At 49.8% G+C, this 26,687-nt stretch overlaps 1 protein-coding gene across 6 annotated transcripts in view; it reads right to left on the bottom strand.

The window, feature by feature from the left end:
* Emid1 (EMI domain containing 1) overlaps positions 1-26,687 on the bottom strand; it is a 48,136-nt gene that overhangs the window by 8,311 nt on the left and 13,138 nt on the right. For all 6 annotated transcript variants that reach the window (XR_004946076.1, XM_036201405.1, XM_036201404.1 and 3 more), the window contains exons 4-13: positions 22,194-22,271; positions 20,847-20,908; positions 18,025-18,145; positions 17,553-17,642; positions 16,641-16,787; positions 15,364-15,462; positions 15,172-15,224; positions 14,795-14,857; positions 14,649-14,693; positions 2,588-2,632 (exon numbers count right to left, since the gene is read on the bottom strand). Coding sequence is in view for 5 of the 6 variants with exons in the window: in XM_036201405.1 (XP_036057298.1) it covers positions 2,588-2,632; positions 14,649-14,693; positions 14,795-14,857; positions 15,172-15,224; positions 15,364-15,462; positions 16,641-16,787; positions 17,553-17,642; positions 18,025-18,145; positions 20,847-20,908; positions 22,194-22,271 (803 nt within the window). In the remaining variant the exon portion in view is untranslated. The remainder of the gene's footprint in view (positions 1-2,587; positions 2,633-14,648; positions 14,694-14,794; positions 14,858-15,171; positions 15,225-15,363; positions 15,463-16,640; positions 16,788-17,552; positions 17,643-18,024; positions 18,146-20,846; positions 20,909-22,193; positions 22,272-26,687) is intronic.

Below are 26,687 nucleotides of genomic sequence, written 5' to 3'. Positions count from 1 at the left end.
TGTGGCTGCTGACAGTTTTCCCCCGGCTCATGGTGACTTCTCCTGGGGACTGACTCTGCAATGCGTCTCTCTTCCCCGCTCAGCCCTGAGCTTGACAAACAGAAGATAAACTTAGGGAACAGCAGTAGGCTCCCTAGCTCCTCTGGGGATTTAGATGTCTTAGCCCATTTCACTTCTAACCTCACTTTGCCACCAGTTTGCCCTGAAGAGCTGGGCCTCAGTTTCCCTATCCAAATAAGGGCTTCCCTCTTTTTTTTTTTTTTTTTCCGAGATAGGGTTTCTCTGTGTAGCTTTGCACCTTCCCTGGATCTCGCTTGGTAGACCAGGCTGGCCTTGAACTCACAGAGATCCGCCTGCCTCTGCCTCCCGAGTGCTGGGATTAAAGGCGTGCACCACCACCGCCCGGCATAGGGCTTCCCTCTTAACTAGGTAGTGTCACTCAGGCCAGTCACTCAGCTCCTGCAGTACATGACTGTGACCACTTGGTGACACTACTGAGCCGCAGCTAAACTTGGTAGGCAGCTCTGAAAGCTGCACGACCCCTAGGGGGCGCTGGTAGGTGAGGTGTGTCTGTAGGTGTCCACAGGATGTTTCCACTGTATACACGTGCATGTGCACACACACAAACTCCTGTGTGCACCAGGATCCCTACCTACCTCCAACAGAGCTGGTCCCTCAGCCCAGAAGCCTCATGCATCTCCAGCCCAGCGAAGCCTCTCCCAGGTAGCAAGCAGGGGCAAAAGTGCAGGTGGTAAAAGGTGGGCAGGTGGGGGTCCTGCTACCTCTTGGGGACCCCTCCCATGGGTGGTCCTGGGTTCAAGGTCTCTCCTGGGGTGGCCCAAGGCTTCCCATGCAGGGATAGGGACTGCACAGCCTGGTTCTGTTGTGACCTGGTTTTTCCTATACCTTCTGGGATGGGTGAAAAAACCCTTTTTCTCACCCAGGGTCTCTGGGAGAGTGAGGGGAGACTGAGGGTTGCTCCCATGGGTCTCCTTGCTGGGGCCACATCCACACTGTCAAGGGTCAGGGACCACAGGAGTGGAAGAGTGAGTTGGAGAACGGGGAAGCAAGCATCCTGAAGAGGTAGCAGGGCCCCTAGAAGTCATGGGATACACGGAGGTGCACTCATGCAGGATGAGGATACCACGGCTGTATCCATCACTGACTCCGTGACAAACAGTGAAGACATGGTTCGTGGCTGGTGCTGGCCACACCCCCACCAACGGCTCTCAGGACCGACAGGAAGGCAGGAGGCCCCTTTCTAGAGTACTCAGGCTGTCTTGTAGGGATGTTTACTGGAACCCTGCCTATTTTCCAATCATGCCAGCAATGGTTGCCAGGTGTGGGGTCATGTCACTTCAGGGCATGGTTCATTCTAGGCTCATGCGTCTTTGGGCAGAGTAGATGCTCAGGCCCCAAATCTATTCATTAGTTATCTCCAATGGCCTTGAAGGTTCCCAGGACCTCTCATGCATCTCGAGATTTCTGAGTGTGTAAGTTTCTAGGGTTCTCTTCCCATTTACTCGATGTCTGCTATGCATGGGACAGTTTCTACACCTCCTTTTCTAGTGTTTACAGTTTACCTTGTAGCTGGTAGTATCTAGCTCACCTTATCTCATTTTCTGTGATTCTCTGTGCATATGACAGTTTCTAGGCTCTTGTGGACTGCTTGAAGTATGTGATAGTACCTACTACAGATCTTTTGGGGACAACAAAGTTAGCTCTCCTGACCTCATTAACCATGTTGAACATAAACATAATGGTTTCAAGGTTCCGCTTCCCAAGCTTCCTGGAGCCTCTATGTGTATGTCGGTTTCTAGGTCCCCAGTCCTTTATTCCATGGACCCCCTGTGCTTCCCTTCTTTGTTTCCTGACTTCCCTAAGGTCCCTTTTCTGCTTTGGGTGGATAATGTCTTCACCCGCCCATTTCTTCTGCAGACAATAGGACAAAGCCAAAAACTTTGCGGGAGGGACCCTGGAAGTAGAGCTGCAGTCTGGGTCACCTAAACTGCCCAGCAGGAGTAGGCAGAGTCGGCTTGGCTTGGAAAGGCTACAGAGGGTAAGTGGGTGAAGACAGAGGCAGAGACAGAGCATGGGTGGGGTCTGCTGGGAGGGTTGGCCCTGCCTAGTGGGGAGTGCCAGGGGAGGTATGGAGCAGGGTTCCTATAAGTATGTGACTAGGACACCCTCAACCCCAGGATCTACTGGTGAGAGAATTCTTTCCTGAGCACCCAGGGCACTGAGAGGCAGGGGGAGGGAGGGGGAGGCAGGGGAGATAGGGGGAGGGAAAGGGAGGGAGAGATAAGGGAGGGGAGGGGGAGACAGAGAGAGGCAGTGGAAGGCAAGGAAGGCAGGGGGAGGCAGGGAGAGGCAGGGGAGGACAGGGAGAGGCAGGTGGGGGCAGGGGAGGGCAGGGGAAGCAGGTGGGGACAGGGGAGGGCAGGGGAGGCAGGTGGGGGCAGGGGAAGGTAGGGGGAGGTGGGGAGAGGCAGGGGGAGGCAGGGAGGGCAGGGGAGGGCAGGGGAAGCAGGTGGGGGCAGGGGAGGGCAGGGAAGGCAGGGGAGGCAGGTGCAGGGCTGCAGCTCACCCAATGGCTCTTCTCTCCAGGGTCTCCTTTGGGGCCAGGTTCTCCCTGAAAGGAGAGTCAGAAGTTAGGGTGGGGTGGGGCGTGAGGGAGAAAAACTCACAACTCAGAGTGATGCGGAGGTGGAGCAGCTGTCCAGCATAAGTGAGACACTGGGTTCGATCCTTGGGCGAGGGAGGTTTCTCCCAGGGAAGAGACAACAGGTTGGTAGAACTGAGCACAGATTTTCATAACTTTCATCACATAGGAGACAGAGTTCGGAAACACCCAATGCTTTGTCATGAAGTCACAGAAAATCCAGGCCTTTAAAGAACACACGCCAGGGCTAGGACCAAGAACAAACCCCAAATGGATTTTCTGTGATAAAGCTCAATTCCTGAAAGAGTGAAGGGTGGTCTGTAATCTAGCTGTCTTGGGACACTTCTCAAGCAAATAACAGAACAGAGTCCCTCAGACATTACCTCTCTCGCCCAACTAAGCATATGGAAGTCGCTATATGAAAAAACAGGAAATGCGATGCACATAAGAGAAAAATCAGTCAACAGAAACAGATCCCTAGCTAGGTGCTGTAAGTAGGAGACAAAGTATTTAAAATATCGCTGGCAAGGGTGAGAGCGGTGGCTCGGAGGTAAGGAGCACTCATTGCTTTTGCAGAGGACCTGGGTTCAATTCCACCACCCACATGGTGGATCACAACCATCTGTAACTCCAGTCCCAGGGGATCCAACACCCTCTTCTGACCTCTGCAGGCAGCAGGCATGCATGTGGTGCACAAACACACTCATACACATAAAATGAAATCTAAAAAAAAAATAAAATAAAATATCTATGACAGATATTTTGGACCATCAAGATGGTTCAGTGAACCTGAGCAAGCCAGAGAGCCTTGGTGGTTCAATTCCTGGAATCCACAGTGGAAGGCGAGAGATGACTTCTGAAATCTGTCCTGTTCCACACCTACCCCACCCCCCATCAAGCACACACATAATAGTAAATAAAATAAAAAAATTAAATTTAAAAAATTTTAAAGATTAATTTTTTAAAAAAAGAGTATAGTGGCATACGCCACCACTACCTGGCAGGAAAATTTGTTTTTAAATATTTTTATTTTATATATATGGATTTTTTTTGCCTACATGCAGGTCTGTGTACCAAGTGTGTGACTGCTGCCCAAAGAGACCAGAGAAGGTGTTGGACCCTCAGGGACTGGAATTATAGATGGCTGTGAGCTGCCATGTGGGGGCAGGGAATAGAACCTGGGTCCTCTGGAGGAGCAGCCAGTGATCCTAACTGGCTGAGCCATCTCTCCAGCTCCCAGAGAAACTATTCTTCCTGATACCAATCTCTAGAATTTCATGAAAGTCTGACCTGCCTGGGAAAGGGGGTACTCATTTCCAAACCTTCTAGCTTCCCAGAACATGGGGAAAAGGCCCAGCTGAAGGCATATCAGAGAGCCCCCCCAATATCTTAAAGACAGAACAGAAGTCTCAAAACAACAACAAAAACCCCAGCTCCCCTCCTACCCCCAGCCACTGCATTATTAAAAACTGTCTGCCAGTTTCTGATTTGTGTGTATGACAGTTTCACTCTGTAGCCCAGACTGGCATTAAACTGTTGATACTCTTGCCCCGGCCTCCTGAATGCTGGGGTTACAAGAGTGTGGCACCATGCCCAGTTTTACCATAGTTTCTTTTACTCAGTACATCGTGTCCACCATTCAACAAAGATACAAGGCATACTGAAAACACACAGTTTGAGGAGACTGAAGGAACATCAGAATAGAGTCAGATATGGCAGATGTGTTGGGATTATAATCTATTGATGCTGAGGGATGTGGTGGCACACACTTGTAAGCCTGGTACTCAGGGGATGGAGACAGGAATAGCAGGGGTTCAAGGCCCTCTTCAGTATGATGGCTATTTTGGTTGTCAACTTGACTCCAAACTGGCTGGGCACACCTGTGAGGGACTTTTGCTGAATTAAATCATCTGAAGTGGGAAGATCCACTCCTAATCCGGATCTTTGAGGAGGGAAGACACACTTTTAATACAGATCTTTTGAGGTGGGAAGACCCACCTCTAATCTGGGCCACGCCTTCTGCTGAAAGCCTGTATAAAGGACACGGGAGAAGGAAGTCTCAGGTCTCTGCCTGTTTGCTCTTGCCCTCGCCCTCGCCAGCAAGTCCATTCATTCCTTCAGTGTCATTAGAGCCTGCTTCAGGATTCCAGAGTATACTGAAGACTAGCTGAGACACCCAGCCTCATGGGCTGAACAATTACTGGATTCTTGGACACAGGCAGTCACTGTTGGATTAGCTGGACCGTAGCCAGTGAGTTCATAGTGAACTACATAGTGAGTTCAAGCTCAACCTGTGATAAACTGTCTCAAAAAATATAACTTATTGATTAAAGTCATATAAAAGTGCCATGGGGTGTGGGGGGTGTGGGGTGGAACAAGCCTTTAGTCCCAGCACTCAGGAGGCAGAGGCAGGGGGATCTCTATGGGTTTCGGGGCAGTCTGGTCCAAGTATCAAGTCACAGGCCAGTCAGGGCTACATGAGACCTCTCTCTAAACCAAAAACAAACAATCCCCCAGTCACATAGAGTACTCAGTTTAAACCACGAAAGGGTAGGGTGGGGTGTCTGTCACTCAGTCGGTAGACAGCTTGCCTTGCATGCATGAAGGGCTTCCTCTTTCTGCAAGTGGCCTGAGGTGGCCCATGAAAATGGTTCCCTACTCAGTTGACCCAGAAACTCCATAAAGCCATGCAAATCAAGAGGTTCCAATCTTTATGTTCATCTTAAGGACACCGTGAGACTGTATACATAACCACATCGTATCTGGAAGATGTCACTTTACAGAAGCAGTGTGGGCCATTCCAGGGGCATTAGACAATGTTGGATGAGCCCAGGACAGTGGGGCTGGACACTGGGTCACTAGCTTTGAAAAGAGTGTTAAATTTTAGTTAGACATGCTTTAAAAATGCAATCACGCTGAACTGAAGGGTCAGTGAACACATCCAGGTGAACAGTGTACCAACTACTTGCTCATGGTGTGACTAGCCAGTCCCTACCCCCACTCCCAATGAGACAGATGATCCCACTGAAGAGGAAGGCATGATTCCTCAGCAAGAAAGGAGGTTGTCCAGAAGGACAATGTCCCTGAAGAAACAAAACTTAAGAGATGTGGATAAATTCAGCATAATCTAAATGCAAATAAAGGTAAAAACAGGGTTGGGGATTTAGCTCAGTGTAGAGCGCTTGCCTAGCAAGCGCAAGGCCCTGGGTTCGATCCTCAGCTCAAAAAAAAGTAAAAACAAACAAAGGATGAAGAGCAGAGGGGCTTTGGGGGACATCTCAGTCGGTGAGTGTCTGCCACATAAGCATGGGAGCTGAGGGTGGATCCTTAGTACCTAGAACAAAGCCGGGTGTGTACAAAGCTAGGTACACAGGAGTGTGTTCCTGTGATCCCAGCATTCGGGAAGAGAGAGGAGGCTGAGGCAAGAGGATCCAGGGGTCTAGATGGCCACCCAGTCTTGCTGGACGGGTGAGCTCCAGGTTCTGTGAGACAGCCTGTCTCAAAGGTGGAGAGGGACTGAGAAAGACACTTGGTGTCAGCCTGGGCCTGCACATACATATATGCGCATGTGCATGCAGACCAGCACACATGTGTGCAAATGTGCGTATGAGCGTGCACTCACACACACAAGGTAGAAGAATTATGTAAGAATAAAATAGAAATAGGGTGATCAAGTAGAAAATAGTAATAAATGTGGCAGACATCAACCCAACACTGTCTACAACCCCTTAAATCATCAACGGTGTATGTGCTTGCTGCGGGACGCAGGAATCTATCATAAGAACTCACTACCTGGCGGGATCAGGGAATTCCACCCAGAGGAAGCCAAATCCCAAGGAGTTTTTTGTGTTATTTGGCTTGTTATATATCAGCTGTATTCTGTTATGAAAATCATGTGTGCCTTCATAGTTTTCCCAATTGACTTTTCCCTAAGAAGGGCTAACAGATCTCTCTCTGGACACACACATTCCACGACTTTGGAGAACAGCCTCAGGAAAGGCTTCCTCTGGAATCAGATATCTCCCTTAGCCACTTTCAAGGACTAACAGTGACAGGCTAACCGGTCATTAGCACTCAGTTTACCTCCTCTTTTCCCACTCCCATTTTGGATGGTTAAAGAAAGCCTGGTGGTCACTGCCGGAGGAGAAATTCTTACCAGCCTTTATGACCCTGTAGAATTCAAGCCTGGTGACCTTGCTCCACCAGGGGCTTGCTATAACTGGATTCCGGGAGACTTGGGGAGAACGTGGAGAACGGGAGGTGGGGGGGTGGGGGACTAGGGGTGGCGGGGCAGAGAAGAGAAAGGAGAATAGAAGAACTAGATGGGTAAGAACTTGAGAGGAACACACTGAGATGGGGAAGAACTAGATTGAAGGGCTAGAAGAGAGGACTAGAGGAACGAGATGGGAGATGAGGAAGAGCCTGATGGGGAAGTCCTAGCTGGGTAAGAGCAGGGTGAAAAGGACCTAGATGAGGCAGAATCAAGAGGAGAGAATAAGATAGAACTCAGAGGGAGCAGTAGATAAGCAGAGAGAAATCAGGCAAGAAAGGAGCTAGGCACAAGAACAGAGCTGAAGCTGTGTAGATAGGATGTTATGCCAGAGGAACTAAAGCAAGTGGACTATAGAGCTCAGTGTGCTGAGATTCTATTTCCTGAAAATAGTCCTCGCCGTTAGTAGTTCTCTCTCCTGAGCCCCGGGATGTGTAATATTAAGGCTGGCCCCTCTAATAGTATACAAGATGTGCTGGCTAGTTCTTATGCCAACTTGGGAAGAGTGAGTCTGAACTGAGAAAATGCCCCTACCAGATCAGCCTGTAGGGAAGTCTGCAGGGCATGTTCTTAATTAGTGATTGATTTGGGAGGACCCACATCGGCTCACTATGGGCAGTGCCAGCCTGGGCTCATAGTCCTATGTGCTATAAAAAAACATTTACTGCCAGGCAGTGGTGGCACATGCCTTTAATCCCAGCACTTGGGAGGTAGAGGCAGACAGATCTCTGAGTTCAAGGCCAGCTTGGTCTACTGACCGAGTTCCAGGACAGCCAGTTTGTGGTTTGCCTCCAACAGAAATGGATACATTGGGCAGGTGGCAGGACCATAAAACAAAACAAAAACCCAATAAATCCCACAAACTAAACACTCAAGCAGATGCTCACATTAAATAGAAAGACACGATAAAAAATAAAATAAAATAAAGCTTAAGAGGCCAGATAGGGGCTGGAGAGTTAGCTCAGCAGTTCAGATCATTTGTTTCTCCCCTAGAGCACTGTTCTCAGCACCCACATGGTGGCTCACCACCATCCAGAACTCCAGTCCTGGGGATTCAGTGACCTCTTTTGACCTCTGCAGGAACCCAGGTGTAGTGCACAAACATATACTTGCAGAAAAATAACTTATACACATAAAATAAAATAAATCTAAAAATATTTTTTTAAAGAATCTAATAAGGTGTTTGCTGAGTTCAGACTCCCAGCACCACATAAAAAGCTGGGCATGGCGGCTTATACCTGCACTCTTAGAACTTGAATGCAGAGACAGGAAGATCCTGAGCTTTGCTGAATACGTAAGTTCGGGTTCAATGAGAGACCTTGTCTAAAAAAACAAGTGAATGAATGAATGAGTGAATGAAACAGGAAGTAATAGAAGGCACCTAATATTGACCTCTGGCCTCCGTGCATGCGCGCGCGCACGCGCGCGCGCACACACACACACACACACACACACACACACACACACAATACACACACAATACACAGAAGATTAAAAATTAAAAGATCAAAAATTAAAGAACTGGGGCTGGAGAGATGGCTTAGTAGTTAAGAGCACTGAGAACCCTGATTCAATCCCCGGAATCCACTGTTGCCTCACAAACATCTATAACTCCAGTTCCAGGGGATCCAATGCTCTTTTCTGACCTCCACAGGCACAGACGTGCACACAAAACAAATTAATTTAAAAAAAACAAAACAAACAAAAAAAAACCTTGGTGGTACAAGGCTGTAATCCCAGCTACTTGGGAGCCCGAGGCATGAAGATCCTAAATTTGTGGTTTGCCTCCAACAGAAATGGTCACATTTGGCAGGTGGCAGGACCATAAAACAAATTCTTTAGCCCCCATAAAAGAAAAATCATGGGGGCTGGAGAGATGGCTCAGTGGTTAAGAGCACTGGCTGCTCTTCCAGAGGTCCTGAGTTCAATTCCTAGCAACCACATGGTGGCTCACAACCACCTGTAATGAGATCTGGCGCCCTCTTCTGGCTTGCAGTCATACATGCTGTATACATAATAAATAAATCAGAGAGAGAGAGAGAAATCATGAGGTGCAGGCTAAGACACATTATAGAACTAAGAAAGAAATCAATTCCAGAATGATATTGGGAAAATTCTAAGACATCAGGAGATTAACCAATGTACTTCAGCTAGCACACAGGTCAGAGATGGAGTCATAAGAGATAAGCAAAACTATTTTGAACTAAATGGGAATATAACTGATCGAAATTTGTACAATACAGCAAAAAGAATGCTCACGGGGAAACCGGCTCATCGAATGTATGTATCAGAAGAGAAATTAAAACAAATAACTGAAGTTTCCCTCATGGGACGTCAGAGGCAGAGCAGACGGAGTCTGACGTGAGCAAGGGGAAAGAAACAGCAAATTAGTGCATGGGATTGCAGACCGGCTCACACCTCTAATTCCTGGCCATAGCAACAACAACAAACAAAAAAGAGAGAAAAGACCTAAGTAGATACAGCAACAGCCACAATGAACAAAGCAAAGGAGCATGGGAGTGTAAGATTCTAACGAAAGGACATTCTAAAAAAGGCAAAGCTGCAGAGACAAGTAAAAAGATGAGAGGTTGTCCAAAGTTAGGTTGGAGGGAAGGACGAATAGACAATGCACAGGGTATTTCCAGAGCAATAAAACTTTATTGTACTGAATGGCAGTACATGGCTGTTACGTCTATTGCATCTTTCAAACTCTCAGAATGAATAAATCCAAGAAAGAATGTAATCTTTGCTAGTGCAGACCTGTCAAGTATAACAGAGGAACCCCTGGGGGTTGTCAAGAGTGGGAGAGGGTGTACATGTGTAGGGTTAGGGTACTCTACACTTTCCATTGAACCTAAAGCTATTATATAACATTTGTGTTAACTGTATTAACTCCTCAAATCCTGTAGGAGGCACAGAGGTCTTTGTGCTCACAGTCATGCACTAGGGGAGCTTGGAATGTTAAGTTCATAGAGTTGGTCCTTCAGGAGAAGGAGTACAAAACCTACTTTCCATCCAAAAAGCTGGAGCAGACCTGCTGTCTAGCCTGGTGACCTCTGTGAAATCTGTGTGGTCGGAGACCTTCTGGCACCAGACAGACCCCTTGCCAGATCCATTCTCATAAATGTGTCTTTCTCAGTCAATCTATAGAACCTATCTTTATGGACGGTGTCACATATACTTTACAAAGAGTTTCTATGTAGTCATGACTGTATTTAGCTTCTGTTGTACGCTTTGTTGTGGACATGGGATTGAGTTAATCATCACAGGATAGTTTTCACCAGGTGTGCACTGTTTAAATACACCTACAATAAACAACTCGGGGCCAGACTCCCAGCGATTGAGCCAATGCTGGCTACTGTTGCACCAAACTGCCTTCTTACCTCCTGGGGCTTGTCAATCCGCTGCCCGAGAAGGCTGCAGAGATCCCCACAAAATTCCCCATTGATACTACACCAATTTACAGATGATCAGTAGAAATGATGAATAAAAGTAAAACTTCACAGATCCAGGAGTATTAACGAAACCAAAGCAAGTGAGACACAAAGAATACCACACCTAGTCACATCACGGCCATATCTATTCAAAACTGAGGCCAAAAGTAAAATATTAAAAACCAAAAGGTAACATAACACACAGAGAGAGACATACAGACAGAGAGAGACAGAGACAGAGAGAGACAGAGACAGAGAGAATGACAACCAACTTATCATGAGAAACTATATAAGCAAGAAGGTCATAGAGCAATCGATATCTTAAAATAGTCCAAGACGATAAAGTTGCCAACATAAAAGTTTATATACAGCCAAGTATCTTTTAAAAACTAAGCTACAATAAAGAGTATCTTAACTGGGCAGTGGTGGCACACGCCTTTAATCTCAGCACTTAGGGGGCAGAAGCAGGTGGATCTCTATGAGTTCAAGGCCAGCCTGATCTACATAGTGAGTTCCAGGACAGCCAGGCATAGTGAAGCCCTGTAAAGTATCTTACTATTGACTGATTGGTTTGTTTGGTTTTTTTTCATTCTTGTTAATGAATATTTTGCCTATATGTATGTGTGTGCACCATCCCCATGCAGTACCCATGGAGAACAGAAAGGGGCATTGGATGGTTGTGAGCCACCATGCTGAGTCCAGATCCTATGCAAGAATAAACAGTAGGTGCTCTTAACTGCTGAGCCATCTCCCTATATTCACTTTTTGTTTGTTTGTTCTTAATTTCATTTTTATTTTATGTGCTTTGGTGTTTTACCTGTGTCTGTGTGAGGGTGTAGGAGTCCCTGGAACTGGAGTTATACAGACTGTTGTGAGCTGCCATGTGGGGGCTGGATATTGAACCCGGGTCCTCAGGAAGAGCAGCCAGTGCTCTTAACCGCTGAGCCATCTCTCCAGCCCTGTCTTTTTTTTTTTTTTTAAACCAGAGCTGAGGACCGAACCATAGGCCTTAAGCTTGCTAGGCAAGCGCTCTACCACTGAGCTAAATCCCCAACCCCCACTGTTTGTTTTTAAGACAGGGTTTGTAGCCTAGGCTGGCCTAGAACTTACTATATAGCCTAAGCTGGTCTCAAACTCTTGAACCTTTTGCCTCAGCCTCCCATGTGTTGGGAATATAGGTGTGTGCCAGCTCACCTAGCTGGCTTATTTATTAATTTATCATTGATTGATTGATTGGTTGCCATGTTGAACTCAGGGATCGGCTCATAGATGCTAGACAAGAGCTGTAACACTGAGCAACACAGCCATCCTCTAAAAGTAGTTCTAGATAAACTGCTGTGAGGAGACCCGTACTATGAGAAAAACCACAGGGTGTTCTTTAGCTGAAAAGAAACACTGTCAGTAGTCTGTTGCTTAGTTTTTATTGTCAACTTGAACTAGCACCCAGGAAGACAGACACTCAGTTGAGGAACCGCCTCCATCAGACCGGCCTGTGGTATATCTGTGGGGGCATTTTGACTGCCAGTTGATAAAGGAGGACCCAGCCCGCTGTGGGCCGTGCCACCCCTGAGCAGGTGCTCTGGGTTATGGAAGAAAGCCTGCTTGAGCATGTCCCAGGGAAACCAAGCCAGTAAATTGTCCTTCTCTAAGTCTCTGCTTTACTTCCGGCCGTGAGCTCACACCTGGCTTCCCTCAGTGCTGCATTGTAACCTGTAAGCCAAATGAACTTTCTCTTCCCCAGGCTGCTTTTGGTGATGATGCGTATCGCAGCCTCAGAAAGCTAACTAGGACAGACAGAAATCTGGATCTACAGAAAAGTATAGTATTAGAAACGATACATGGGGCTGCAGAGATGGCTCAGCGGTTAAGAGCACTGACTGCTCTTCCAGAGGTCCTGAGTTCAATTCCCAGCAACCACAGGGTGGCTCACAATCATCAGTAATGAGATCTGGCGCCCTCTTCTGGCCTGCAGGCATACATGTAGGCAGAACACTGTGTACATAATAAATAAATAAATCTTAAAAAAAAAAAAAAAGATACATGATCAGCAAATTTAGAACTACAGCCACCCCTCTGTATTCATGTGGAATTCATTCTCCTGTGGGTACCCAAACCCACAGGTGTTCGAATCCCCCAGTAAAAGGCTTAGTCTTCGTATGTAACCTGAAGGTGTATAGAGATGACACCAATGTAAATGCTCTTTAACAGCTGCCACTGTACCGCTTAAGAACGAGTAAGAACCGAGCCTGATGGCGAAGGTGTGGAATCCCTACTACGCAAGGGCTGAAGCAGGAAGGTTATAAGCTCTTGAACCTGGGCCTGTATAAGCGGTTTAGTCAGACCCTGTCTCCAAATGGGGTAGAGTGGGGGATGCAGAGACGGCTCAGTGGTTAAGAGCACTTGCTACTCTTCCAGAGGTCCTGAGTTCAGGTCTCAGTACCCATGTTGGGTGGCTCACAACTACCTGTACCTCCATCTCCAGGACATACGACACCCTCTTCTGACCTCCAAGGATCCCCCCACCACCAATGGGATACATTCACACAGAGATACACAAAAATAAAAATAATTCTTAATAAAAAAGATGGTTATGGATATAATACAATGATAAGAGTGCTTTTGTAACATGTGCAAGGCTCTAGATTTGATCCCCAGTAACCAGAAAAAAACAAATCATGATTTTAAAAATCCGTACATGGTCAATATGGGCTCAGGGATTTTTTGTTTTGTTTTTGGTAATATTTTCAAACCATAATTTGTCAAACTAGAGCTGCAGAGTGTGCAGTGCTTAAATTTGTTTGTTTGTTTTGTTTTTTCAAGACAGGGTTTCTCTGTGTAGCCCTGGCTGTCCTAGAACTCACTCAGTAGACCAGGTTGGCCTCGAAATTAGAGATCCACCTGCCTCTGCCTCCCCAGTGCTGGGATTCAAGGCGTGCGCCACCTTTGCCTGGCTATCTTTTATTATTTTAATGCCAACTGACTTTAAGGAGATGATGTTGATGACGACGATATGGGTCTGAGGATGTAGCTTCCTCATAGATCCCTTGCTAATGAGGCTGCTCAATGCCCTGGGTCAATTCTAGCACTCTCAAAACAAGTGTTGAGGGGCTTACAGCAAACGCAGAAGTAGAATACAGAGCAGTGACAGCCCAGAAGAGAATGGAAATGGAACAGCACACATTCAATGCACCTGCACGAGTCTGTGACACACACTCACAACTGGATTAACACTGAAGCATGCGTTAATCACGTAACGTGAGGACGGAAGGACAATGTTGTTCTTAGCAACTGTGAAAAAAACCAACAGAAATAGGGGTTGCCAAAAAAGGGGGGTACTGCTAAAAAGCTATTAGTGGGCATGATGGCCCCCAAAGTGCTCTATCCTGCGGAAGGCGAGTGAGAACGTGGCTCAGAAGCAGAGCGATGACTAACTACAGAAGGCGAGAAAAGGAATTGGAAAAGGGCAGATCAACAGACACCAACTGCAGACTGTTGACTCAAACAGAACCCGCTGATAATTATGCAGATGATGAAAATATCAATGAACTAAACGGCAGTCTCTGAAAAATGCAAGACTCGTGTTATTTACAAGAGATGTGCTTTAAATACACTGGCACCAACATACACAGACAGCAAGCATTACGGTGTGGTTCCTCTAACAGCCAACAAAGCAGAATCCAAGATGAGTGTTCTAGAGACATGAATATTAATAATTAAACAAAGGCAAAGGCAGCGCTGAAATCCTGAACATGTATCTGCTTAATAACAAAGATTCAAAACACACAGGGTAACTCCAAAAAATTGGCTACATTAAAGGGAGAAAAGGACAAATCTACATTAAGAGATGGAGAATGAAAAAGAGAAATATAAGCCGGGGGTGGTGGCACACATCTTTAATCCCAGCACTCAGGAGGCAGAGGCAGGTGGATCTCTGTGAGTTCGAGGCCAGCCTGGGCTACAGAGTGAGTTCTAGGACAGGCAGGGCTACAGAGTGAGTTCTAGGACAGGCAGGGCTACAGAGTGAGTTCTAGGACAGCCAGGGCTGTTACACAGAGAAACCTTGTCTTGAAAACGAAAAAAGAAAACAACAACAAAGAGATGGAGACATGTAGAGAAAGAAGTGGATACAGAGCCACAGACAGACAGGTTGAAAGGACGGATGACGGGTCCCAGCCATGGGAGGAGCTGTTCTGAATCACACAGGGGTTTGGGTGCTCCAGGTTCAGGAACCTAGGATGATGGGATCCTGGAGAGGTGGATGGGGGGAGATTGCATCACTTACCTGCAACCCCATTAGCCCTTGGGGGCCAGGTTCCCCAGGCAGTCCCTATATAAGGAGGAAACAGAACTAAGTTAGCTGGTGAGAGCCATCATCTCAGACCCCTGGGACTCCCCAGAACCCCCACTTAAGGTCATCAGTATACTCACCCTCTCACCCTTCTCCCCCGGGTGGCCAGAGCTCCCTTTGGGTCCGGAAGGGCCTGGGGTTCCCTGAACAACAAGACAGGGCCTCAGCCTTGTGCTGGGGTAGGACAGGGGATGGGGATAAAGGAAAAGGGAGGGGAGCCCCAGCTTGGCCTAGCACACAGCAGGCAGGTCAGACGTCCCCATCCCATGTGCCTGCTGCAGCCTGAAGAATCCCCCTCTTCACTGCCTCAAGGGATAATGATGCTTCTTGTTGTGTGAACTGAGTTAAGAAGATTTATGGAAAGCACTTTGCATATCAAAGTACTTACTGAATGGACGGATGAACAGATGGGTGAATGGAGTTACGCATGGGTGGCAGAACTTGGATAATGACTTACCATGTGTCCAGGACTCCCAGGGACACCCGCGGGGCCAGGAAGTCCAGGAGGACCTGAACAAAACAGTGTCTTCAGGAACGGAATGGACCACGAGGCTAAGAAGTTCCCCAACCACTGTCTTCTAATGGCCACAGCTCAGGCCTGTTGCTTCCTATCAACACCTACCCTTACCCCAGGCTGGACTCAACTTACCCATGGGCCCTGGGGGGCCTGGAGGGCCTGGGGGCCCAGTGGGTCCTTGAGGCCAGTGGCTGCCAGTCTCGGTGAAGGTATTTGACAGTAATGGATCTCCTGGCAAAGGAAAGAGAGTGAGGGAGTGGAGGGACAGTCAGTCACCGCCTGCCACCTCTGCCGCATTGCCCTGTGGGAAGCCTGCGGCACAGGCAGGGTCACCTGTCCCTGCTGCCAGGTACAGAGAGGAAGGGAACCTTGGCTCTCTAACCCTGCCACAGTCTAGCGAGTGTCCCCATACTGTCCGTTGCCGATGAGCATCAGAATGAAAGCAGCCTTTCACCAACTGTGTACGGTGTTTCAGGCGGCCATGCACTGAGGATCATGCCCGCCCCCTGGGGGCGAGCACTTTGGCCATGGGCACAGTACAAACAAGGACACCAAGGCTAAGAGCAAAACCAAGAAGGATGAGACAGTAAGAGAATGAATAAGGAATGGTACCCAGTCATTCACCAAAGATGGGAGCCGGGCAGTGGGGATCTCTGTGAATTGGAGGCCAGCCTGGTCTACAGAGAGAGTTCCAGGACAGCTGGGGCTACACAGAGAAACCCTGTCTTAAAAAAACATAAATAGCCGGGCGGTGGTGGCGTATGCCTTTAATCCCAGCACTCAGGAGGCAGAGCCAGGCAGATCTCTGTGAGTTCGAGGCCAGCCTGGGCTACCAAGTGAGTTCCAGAAAAGGCGCAAAGCTACACAAGGGATTTGCTACACAGGGAAACCCTGTCTTGGGAAAAAATCAAACAAACAAACAAACAAACAAACAAACAAAAACCTATAAATAAAAATGATGTGGTTGAGGTTGCTCTCTGACCGCTCCAACCTCTGTGGGTAGGTCAGGCCGGGCTACCTGTAGGAGATGCCCCGCATCCATGCTGGTGCTTGGCTGGGGAAGGGGCTGGAGCTACCCTGAGCAACAGGACTAGGGCTGTGGCCTCGGGAGCTCAGAGTTCACGTCTTGAGTTAGATGTTGAGCTCCCCGGCACTCTGAGCACTGGACTGCAGCCAGCTGTGAGGCGCGGGGAGGGCCTAATGCCAGGTGTTTCTGAGTGTGTGGGTGTGAAACCACTCTCCCTCTCCCCAGTGTGTGGACGTGGCACGTGACCTTCCTTTGTGAACGGAGATTGGCAGCACCTGCTGAACAACAGGGTGACATGTGATAGATGTCACAAACAGGTACCAGGGTTATGGCTACTTCGGTTACCCCACCTCAACCCACTGGGACCCCAGGGAGGACTTACCATGCAGGGAGATATGGGCATGGGGTGGCCCAGCAGGGGCTGGAGGGCCTGGGGGCCCAGGAGGGCCTGGAGGTCCTGGAGGACCCATCTCTCCAGGGATGCCTGCAGCCCCGGTCTGGCCAGGGCGTCCTGGGGGTCCCTGTGGACCTGCAGTTAAGAACAGGGATTGGTGGGCATGTGGTAGGCAGGGACAAGGAAGTCTGGAGCAGTGGGTTCCAAAGGCTCCAAAGTGCAGAGGCCTGTCCTCCTTGGCCATCTGTTATAGGGACGAACACAGCATCGTGCCCTCTAGCTCAGCTAAGCTGTTCTGGGCTTCCTTCTATAGGGGCTCCCAGACACCTCAGTGTCCTCCACAGAACCTGGTCAGAGGGGTCAGGCACTGTTGTGTCTCATCTGCCTAGCTATCCCCCATCCTGAGGCAAAGACTGGGCTGGTCCCACCCAGTGCCCAGTTCAGGGTCTGTTGAGGGCAGTGTCTGAGCCAAGTGGACCAAGACAGTTTCACAGCCCAGGCGTGAACGGGCACCACTGCAGGGCTGGCGAGAAAAGGCCCGGTAAGTGGACTGGGCCTGTCCACCTTGACTATGCCAATGAGAGCATCCTCTGAGTCCCCTGGCAGGAGGCATGCCTAAAGAAGCTGAAGAGAGCCAGCTGTGAGGGCACACGCCTTTAGTCCTCCCACTTGGGAAGCCGAGAAAGGTGGATCTCCATGAGTTCAAGTCCAGCCTGGTCTACATAGCAAGCTCCAGGCCAGCCAAAGCTGCATAGGGAGACCCCGTCTCAAACAACAAAAGCAAGAGCAAACAAACAAACAACAGCAACAACAAGAAACAAACAACATCCAACAAACCAACCAATACAACACAATATAATAAAAAAAAGAAGCTTGGAAGGCAGCCCCGTGGGCACGTACCTGGTGGGCCTCTCATCCTCACTGAGCTCTGGCTGTCAGTGTCCCCCTTGGGGCCAATGGGCCCAGGCAGCTCCCAAGGATCAACTCTGTCTGCAGAGTAAAGAACATGAACTTGGCAGCTCTGGCGTTGCGTTTGACCCCCACCCGAGCTGGTCCCTCAGACAGCCCTGACTATCCTGAAGTAGTTGTGCACCCCCCTCCCCCATTCCCACTGGCTCCTAGTAAACCCTGGGTTGAGCAGTTAGGCAGGCGTCAGCATCCCTGCTGGGCCAAGGAGGGAAGATCCCAGACCCCCTCTCCCTGAATTGGAACTGTTTGCTGCCCAGACTGCAGGGCTCAGGAGTCCCCAGGTACTTCCAGTCAGGTCCACTGGAGACCTGGGAAGACAAAGGCTGGCCCTGAGGGGTCAGACGGGGGCATTTCTTCCACCTAAACTATCACATGGGGGTATGTACTCTGCTTTGCCTCTTACCCTGCAGGTCTCCATCTCCAGGGCTGCCCTGGGCAGCTGGGGATCCCCAAAGCAGGGCAGAGTCCTCAGGGGGAGCTGGGATGGAAGATACTGTCTGCTCTGTGACACTCAGAACAGCCACCTGTGGAGGAAGACAGAGATGGGGTGGGCGCCAGGAACTCACTAGGGATAGTCCCGCCTCGGCCTTGGGGGTCAGGAGGCCCAAAAAGCCAGCAGAGTGGAGACCTTGGGCTCAAAGGGGCCCAGAATGTCATCAGAAGTGTCACCATTGATCATATGCACTGTGGAACAGTCATTCCCCACTGCCCCTGCCACCCAAGTTGAGCTCTGTGATCATGGATATGCTGGCCATAAGAGTGTGCTGCTCTGTTAAAGGTCCACAGTGGGTTGGGAGGATCTCTCTCTCTCTCTCTCTCTCTCTCTCTCTCTCTCTCTCTCTCTCTCTCTCTCTGTGTGTGTGTGTGTGTGTGTGTGTGTGTGCGCGCGCGCGCGCATGCATGCTGAAGACTGGCATATTGCCTCCCGCATGCCAAGCAAGTGCCGTACCACTGAGATTTTGCCGGGCAAACTGGGAGGGCCTGACACCCCACACCCACATTAGGGCCTAGGGCAAAGAAGAAGATTCTGCAAGTATGCCAAGCTCCTGACCAAGGGTCAGGAAAAGATAGTCTCTGTCCTCACAGCGGATGGTCTGTAATTATGTAACTGCTCCTTCTCCTTCAGGGATCTGGCTTCCAGATTTCCCCATGACAGTTAACACTTCATTAAACTTCCTCACATCTGATCAGGACAAGTTCCCAGAGGAGGGTTATAGCAGAGCAAGAAGACAGTGTGTGTCTATGCATGTCCAGAAACCCTGGAAGAAAAAGATGATTAAAAAGTGGTAGCTGCCAGGCAGCGGTGGCGCACACCTTTAATCCCAGCACTGGGAGGCAGAGACAGGCAGATTTCTGTGAGTTTGAGGCCAGCCTGGTCTATGGAGCTAGTTCCATGACAGCCAGGGCTATACAGTGAAACCCTGTTCTGAGAAAACAAAAAAGTGGTAGCTTAGAGCCAGTGAGACAGCTCAGCAGGTAAAAGTTTCTACAGCCAACCCTAATAACCTAAGTTCAATTCCAGGGACCCACAGAGTAGAAGAAAAGACCACTCCCAAACTGTCCTTTGACCTACACACACACACACACACACACACACACACACACACACACACACACACACACACACACACACACACACACACTACAGCACTCTCACATGCCCACCAAACACAAAGAAATACATTAAAAAAAAAAAAAGGTGGCAGGTTATGGCTGCAGCCCCAGTTACTAAGAGGGTAGAGTCAGGAAGGTCTAGAGTTCAAGACCAGCCTACACTACACAGCAATACACCTGTGATAGTTTGAAAGAAAATGGCCCACAAACGGACTGGCACTATTAGGAGGTGTGGCTTTGCTGGAGGAGGTGTGGTCTTGTTGGAGGAAGTGTGTCACTGCGGAGGGGGGCTTTGGGGTCTCATATATGCTCAAGATAGTGCCCAGGGTTTTAGACCACTTCCTCTTGCCTGTGAGTCAAGATGTGAGAAATCTCAGCTCCTGCTCCAGCACCATGTCTGCCTGCACGCCACCATGCTCCATGCCATGATGACAATGGACTAAACCTTCTGAAACTGTAGGCCACCACCTCAATTAAATGTTTTCTTTATAAGAGTTGCTGTGGCTGTGGTGTCTCTTCACAGCAATAGAAGCCTAATTAAGATACTACCATTTAAAAAGGAAAGAAAAGGGGTTGGGGATTTAGCTCAGTGGTAGTGCGCTTGCCTAGGAAGCGCAAGGCCCTGGGTTCGATCCTCAGCTCCAATAAGTAAGTAAGTAAGTAAGTAAGTAAGTAAGTAAATAAATAAATAAAATAAAATAAAATAAAAAGGAAAGAAACGGGAAAGAGAATGGGTGGTCCCATAGGGCACTGGTGAAGGGCATACCTAGCTTGCACAAAGCCCTGGGCTTGATCCTAGTACCCCATAAACCACATATAGTGCACTACATAAATAGTGCACACCTGTAATCCTAGCATGGAGCAGGTGGGGCAGGAGGTCATCTTCAGGTATGCAGCCAGCTTGACGCCAGCCTGGGATAGGTGAGACCCTCTCTCAAAAGAAGAGAGGGGGCTGGTGGGGGGCGACTCTGAGTAAAGGTCCTGCCAGTGAACTTGATGACTTGAGTTTGTTCCTAGAACCCCACATACATACAATAAACAAATGAACGAGCAAACACATGATTTAAAACGATAGGTTGACCTCCTCTGAGTAGGAGGCCAGCGTAGTCTATATAGTGAGTTCCTGGATTTCTGACTTTTCCTGACCCTGCATTCAGGATTGTGTTTAACTGTCTTATTTTGTAACCTTCAAATGCTTTTCATCTTGAGATAATGTGAGATGTGTGATGGGCATTTTCATTTATGTATAATGGAATGGAGGGGCAGGATGAGGGGCAAAGGTGAGGGGCAGGCAGGGACCGTCATTGTGCTGGGGGATGTGTTATCTGCCTGAAGCTGGGCCTCATGGCAGGGGCTTTACAGCCTCCTGGAGGGACTGCGCACCAGGCTTGAGGGACGCACCAGGCTGTAAGGCTGTGCAGCAGCTTCGTAGGGACAGCAACTGAGGAGCAGGGGACAAGGCTGGATGGACATCAGGCAGGGGCTGGGCCATGCCTGTGGAAAGCAGTCTGCCCGGGCATGGAAGCTCAGAGGATGGGCATGGGGGTGTAAGAGGAGTGGGGGAAGCCAAGGTCTCCAAAGCCCAGGGCAAGAGGGGAGCTGCTCACCCACCTTGGCCTCCAGCGCCTTCAGCCTCTCGGTCAGCTCAGACACTCTGCTGCAGTTGAGACAACCTGTGGGGAAGGGGAAGGCTGAGGCTAGAACTCCTAGGTCCCTTAGAGTCCTCACCCTGGGGGAGACAGGTGCTAAAAACCCTAATCTATGGGGGAGCAGTGTGGCCTGGGCTGCAGAGTCACTGCAGCCTGGGTGGGCATCACCCCTCGGGGTTCCTTCTATTCCAGAGCCTCCAGAGAGGACCTTCCTCCCAGTGAAGGCTCTGGGGCCCTGCTTCTGAAGGCCTCAGCATCCAAACGCCAAATCCAGAGGCCATAGGCAGGAAACTGTTGTTTCCTACAGGGCAGTGGTGGAGCCTGGTCCCACCAGCTCTGGGGACCAGCAGACCACAGTTGGGATGCTGCTGGCCTCACAGGTACCATTGTCTAGCTGTATCACAGAACCACACTCCAGCTTTTCTGACCTTTTTTTTTTCTTTTTCTTTCTTTTTTTTCCCCCCGAGACAGGGTTTCTCTGTAGCTTTGGAGGCTGTCCTGGAACTCGCTTTGCAGACCAGGCTGGCCTCGAACTCACAGAGATCCACCTGCCACTGCCTCCGGAGTGCTGGGATTACAGGTGTGCACCACCACCGCCTGGCTTTTTTTTTTTTTTTTTTTTAAGATTTATTTGTTACATATACAGTGTTCTGTCTGCATGTGTCCTTGCAGGCCAGAAGAGGGCACCAGATCTCATTATAGATGGTTGTGAAGCACCATGTGGTTGCTGGGAATTGAACTCAGGACCTCTGGAAGAGCGGTCAGTGCTCTTAACCTCTGAGCCATCTCCAGCCCCCCGATTTTTTTTTTTATGAAGTGTGTACAAACTGGCAGCCCTGGTCCTCACTGTAGCCCTGTGTGTGACACAGATGGCACACAGGAGACAACTGAGTTTGTGACAAGGTGCAGTGAGTGCCCAGCACAGTAACCCACACAGCTCAGAGGAGCCAGACCCAGGGCTGCCCACTTCTGGCTACGGCACCCTGGGCAGGGTGAGGCTTCGGTTGACTCTTGGTTTCCTGCTCCTAAGAGTCGTGTTGTGGGCAGCTGTGAGGTTTGAAAGCATCTGGCTGAAGCCTCCGGCTCCCCAGTACAGAGAGGAAACTGGGGTGTTGGGCTGCAAGTACAAAAACCCAGGGGTCACAGGTCACAGCGTGACTCCCCTCTGGGTACATCCTCTGCCTTGAGGCTCTCTGTCCAGGGTCTGGACCCAGATGACAATTCCAGGGACAGTTACCACACACTGCCCTGGGTCCACCCTAGATCTCCTCCAGTCCGGAGATCCCCAAGAGGCTGCCCCAGGACCCACCTGAGAAAGCTGTGGGCCGCACTGCCATCCGCCGCATGGTGCTTCCTGACCACGTGGGCTCCAGGAAGCCAGGGGAGCCTGCAATGGAGGGAAGCGGGCTAAGAGTCTGCTGACCTGAGCCAGCCCTGGTCCGCCAGACGGCCGGCCTTTTGTGCTGTTGCCCTAGGGGGATCTCTGCTCCCCTTAATGCACAGAGAAGCACAGGGAGGTGGGGCAACTTCTCTGGGTCACACAGCAATAAGGAGGCAGGACTAAAGAAGGCTGACTTCTTGATGGGCTGGTGAGAGGGGCCGGCCACCTGTGGGGGCCACACATAAGCTGAAGGCTTCCCCAGTGAGCCCAGACAGTGGCAGAGCTCACGGACAAGCTCCTGTATTTGCTGATCTGTGGGTTTGTCCTCTCTGACCTGCAACAGTAAGGCCTCTGTTCTTGTCTGGCAAGGCCAGGAGAGGGTGATGTGTGTACGGGGTCTACTGTACATACACAGGGCTCAGGTCCAGAGTAGATGCTCAATAAATGATTGAGCTTGCTCTCCATAACCCACTTAGTGAGAAAAGACCAAAGTGATATGTCCAAATGAAAGCCAGGGAGAGGCTGGCTGCCTGTTCCAGGAGTCTGCCCCCTCCGCACCCTGGAGGATTATCCAGCCTGGCTGCTCTGGTTTCATGGGCCTGGTTTTCCACACAGCTGGAGGGACCGGCTGGCCAAGCCAAGGATGGAAGGCGCAGCTGGAGGGCCTCTCCAGCCAACAGTGGTAACTGCCCTCCTCAGCCCCCTGCGCCTGCCTTTTAAGGCCATGAAGTGTCATCCCGAGGGGGGAGACAAGACCCAAATAAGGCACCAGCCTGGCTGCTTGGACATGGCCTGTGGGTTGAGGCAGGGAGTGAGAGGCGCCGGCAATCCAAACCAGACGGGTCTCTCTGGCCAGCCCCCAGTAAGGAGGCTGCCTGGCTCTGCTCCGGGTCCCAGTGTGCACATGGGAGTTTTGCTCAGGCTGGGCAATTTCTTTAAGAGTCCCAGGGACCGCATCTTGCTCAGGTACAGGGGGTAAGGGCCTCGTACAGGATACAGGAGTGGGGGCTTGCAGCCCAGGATGGTGGCAAAGATGGGTGGGGGTGCCTGACGAGAGTAGATTCACCGTGAAGCAGGCCTTGTGCCCAGTGCATTGCACGGCTCAGCACAGTTCTAGAAGAGACAGCCACAGCAGCTAACTCGTGTTTAGTACGTGCACACGTGCACGTGCAGACAGACAGACAGACAGACAGACACACACACCCCTGCACATCCCAGGCACCCCCACATGTCTTGTTTTGGTTTTATCACTGCAAACTGGGACCATATGGCTCTAACAGATGGGGAAGCAGGCATCCTCCTCAGGGCCCAGGAAGAGCAAGTGGATGGGTGAACAGACCCCTCCCTGCTTTCCTCTTGGGGAAATCAAGGCAGAGGGATGAAGTGACTTACTCGTGGTCCTCCCTCAGGTCTTCAGGGAAGCCGAGCAGAGCTGAGGACAGGGTGGGACTCTGCAGCTCTACCCGGCAGGAAAGGCCGGCATCCAGCAGGAGGCAAACCCTGTCACAGACCTTCATCTTTTTTGTCCCAGGGAGAGTGTAAAATGCCACCTTATTATTCTTTGCAAAAATCTGATCCAAAGCAGCACCAGTCTGTCTTTTAATCCGCCCTCCCCCATCTTTTTAGGGCGGGGAGTGATCTGCCCCCCCCCCCTTTATTTTAGGGCAGGGAGAGCCCAGGCTGACCTAGCACTCACTGTGTGGTCAAGGATGAGTTTGAATTTGTGATCCTCCTGCCTCCACCTCCCATATATCATGATTAGAGGTGTGTGCTACCATGCCTAGCTCCCAGGTGTCATGATTACAGGTGTCACCATGCCTAGCTCCCAGGTGTCACCATGCCTAGCCCCCAGGTGTCGTGATTACAGGTGCTACCATGCTTAGCGTCAGTTCTTGATTTTAGAGAAGGTTCCCTATGTAGCCCAGACTGGCCTCAAACTTACAATCCCCCTGCCTCAGCCTCCCTAGCATTAGTATTAGAGGTGTGCACCACCATAGCTAGCTTCTCCCTTTTGTGCCCACAGCATCTGTGTGTGCATACCCTCAAAGATGTACTGATTGGAGCAGTTCCCCAGATGACCACCACTTGTCTGTCCCTTGACTCCAGCTCCCGCCCAACAGTTTGGTTTGGGACATTTGGCCAAGAGCCATAAAGAACCAGAACAATGAACAGAGGTGCTGGAGATGGCTCAGTTGATAAAGTGCCGTGTGCAAGCGTGAGGACCTGAGTTCAGTCCTTAGCACCCGTGTAAAAGCCGTGTGTGGTAGTACATGCCTGATCCCAGCACTGGGGGGTGGAGATAGGAAGGAGGATCCCTAAGGCTTACACGCCAGCCAGGCTAGCTGAATTGGTAAGCTTCAGGGCCAGTGGCAGACCCTGTCTCAAAAGAAAAGGAGAGAGAGAGAGCGAGGAAGACACCCAATATCAAGCTCCGGCCTCCATATGTATACATATGTGCTTGCCCACACACATGTACACACACGTACATACACGCACACACATACATGTATACACATGCTCACACACTTGTACACACACTACACAATCTATACACATATCCACATATATGTACACACATATATACATGTATACACATATATATATACATACACATAATACATGTATATACATATACATATGTGTATATATGCATGTATACACAAATATGTACACGCACACACATACATGGAGCAGCAGTCCAGAGTAGCTTAAAGTGATTGTGAGTTTCAATTAGCAAAGGGAGTTTAGTTGGACATGATGGCACACATCCACAATCCCAGCACTTGGGAGGCAGAGGCAAGTGCGCCTCTGTGAGTTCGAGGCCTGCCAGGGCTACAGAAAGAATTGGTCTCAAAAATGTTCAGGTGAGGCTGGAGAGACTGGCTCAGTGGTTAAGAGCGTTCATTATTCTTTCAGAGGACTCCAGTTTGGTTCCCAGCATCTCACAACAGCCTGTAACTCCAGTTCCAGGGATCTGACACCATCTTCAGATGGCACACACACACACACACACACACACACATACACACACAAACACGCACACAAAGAGACATACACAGAGAGAGAGAGATTATAAAATTTGTTTTTAAGCCGGGTGGTGGTGGCGCACGCCTGTAATCCCAGCACTCGGGAGGCAGAGCCAGGAGGATCTCTGTGAGTTCGAAGCCAGCCTGAGCTACCAAGTGAGTTCCAGGAAAGGTGCAAAGCTACACAGGGAAACCCTGTCTTGAAAAACCAAAAAAAAAAAAAAGGTTCTTTGGAGCTGGAGAGATGCTCAGTGGCTAAGAGCACTTGCTCTTGCGGGGGACCCAGGTTCACTTCCCAGCACCCCATGACTGCTCACAATCATCTGTGACTCCAGCTCCTGGAAATCTGGTGCACATATACACATGCCGTGGGGAAATATCATAAAAATAAGTAAATCTAAAAGAAAAAAAAGTTTGAGTATAAGGCTAGGGGTGTGGTTAGTTTAGTGGTGGGCTGCTGGTCTAGCACAGCCCTGGGTCCCATCCCTAGTGTGGTATTGGAATGTAACTGGCCCCCATAATCTCACAGGGAGTGGCACTATTAGGAGGTGTGGCCTTGTTGGAGGAAGTGTGTCGCTGTGGGGTGGGCTTTGAAGTTTCCTATGCTCAGGATACTGCCCACTGTCTCAGTCGGCTTCCTATTGCCTGAAAGATGTAGGACTCTCAGCTACTACCCCAGCACCATGTCTGCCTGCACAGTGCCATGTTCCCCACCATGATGATAATGGACTGAACCTCTGAAACTGTAAGTGAGCCACCTCAATTAAATGTTTTCATCTATAAGAGTTGCCTGGTCCTGGTGGTCCTGGTGTCTCTTCACAACAATAAAAGAAACCCTAAGACACCCAGCTACAAAGCAGAGGAAAAAAAAAAAGTTTAAGGAAACCATAAAACTCAAAAAGGACTAGAAAATATTGAGCTTTCATTCAGGATTCACAGAAATCAGGCAAACCTTCCAAAGCTCTGATAAACAGATAAAAATTCTTTTGGAGACATGCCCCACTGTAAGAGGGCCTGTAACGTACACAGTGAAGATGCTGTGGGCTGGGGCATGGCCTGCCGTGGTTAAGCCATTCCATCCCTCCCATTGGTGTTTGCCCAGAGACCCTAAAGGAGGCTCACGGTTGAGGCCTGTCTTTACTGTGTCCTTCAAGGGCCCTGAAGGCTGGCCCTCACAGGTTCCACTGACTCTGGGCCACTTCCCACTATCTAGGAGGTCCCCAACTGTCCACATGTAGACCTCCCCTAGGAAGTCCCCCTCAACAGACCAGGTCACCCCTCAGTGCCACAGCCCTGCTGACGTGCTCATCGCTCAGTGTGCTGACCCCTACCATGCTGGTGTGCTCTGCAGGTTCTAGCCCTGTGTCCCCCAAAGCTGCCTCCCTTCCTGTGCCGA

This window comes from Onychomys torridus, chromosome 10 (genome assembly GCF_903995425.1).
Source record: "Onychomys torridus chromosome 10, mOncTor1.1, whole genome shotgun sequence".
Classification (NCBI taxonomy): Eukaryota; Metazoa; Chordata; class Mammalia; order Rodentia; family Cricetidae; genus Onychomys; species Onychomys torridus.
The sequence above is the reverse complement of the archived record's forward strand: the minus strand, read 5'-3'. Positions and strand labels throughout refer to the sequence as shown.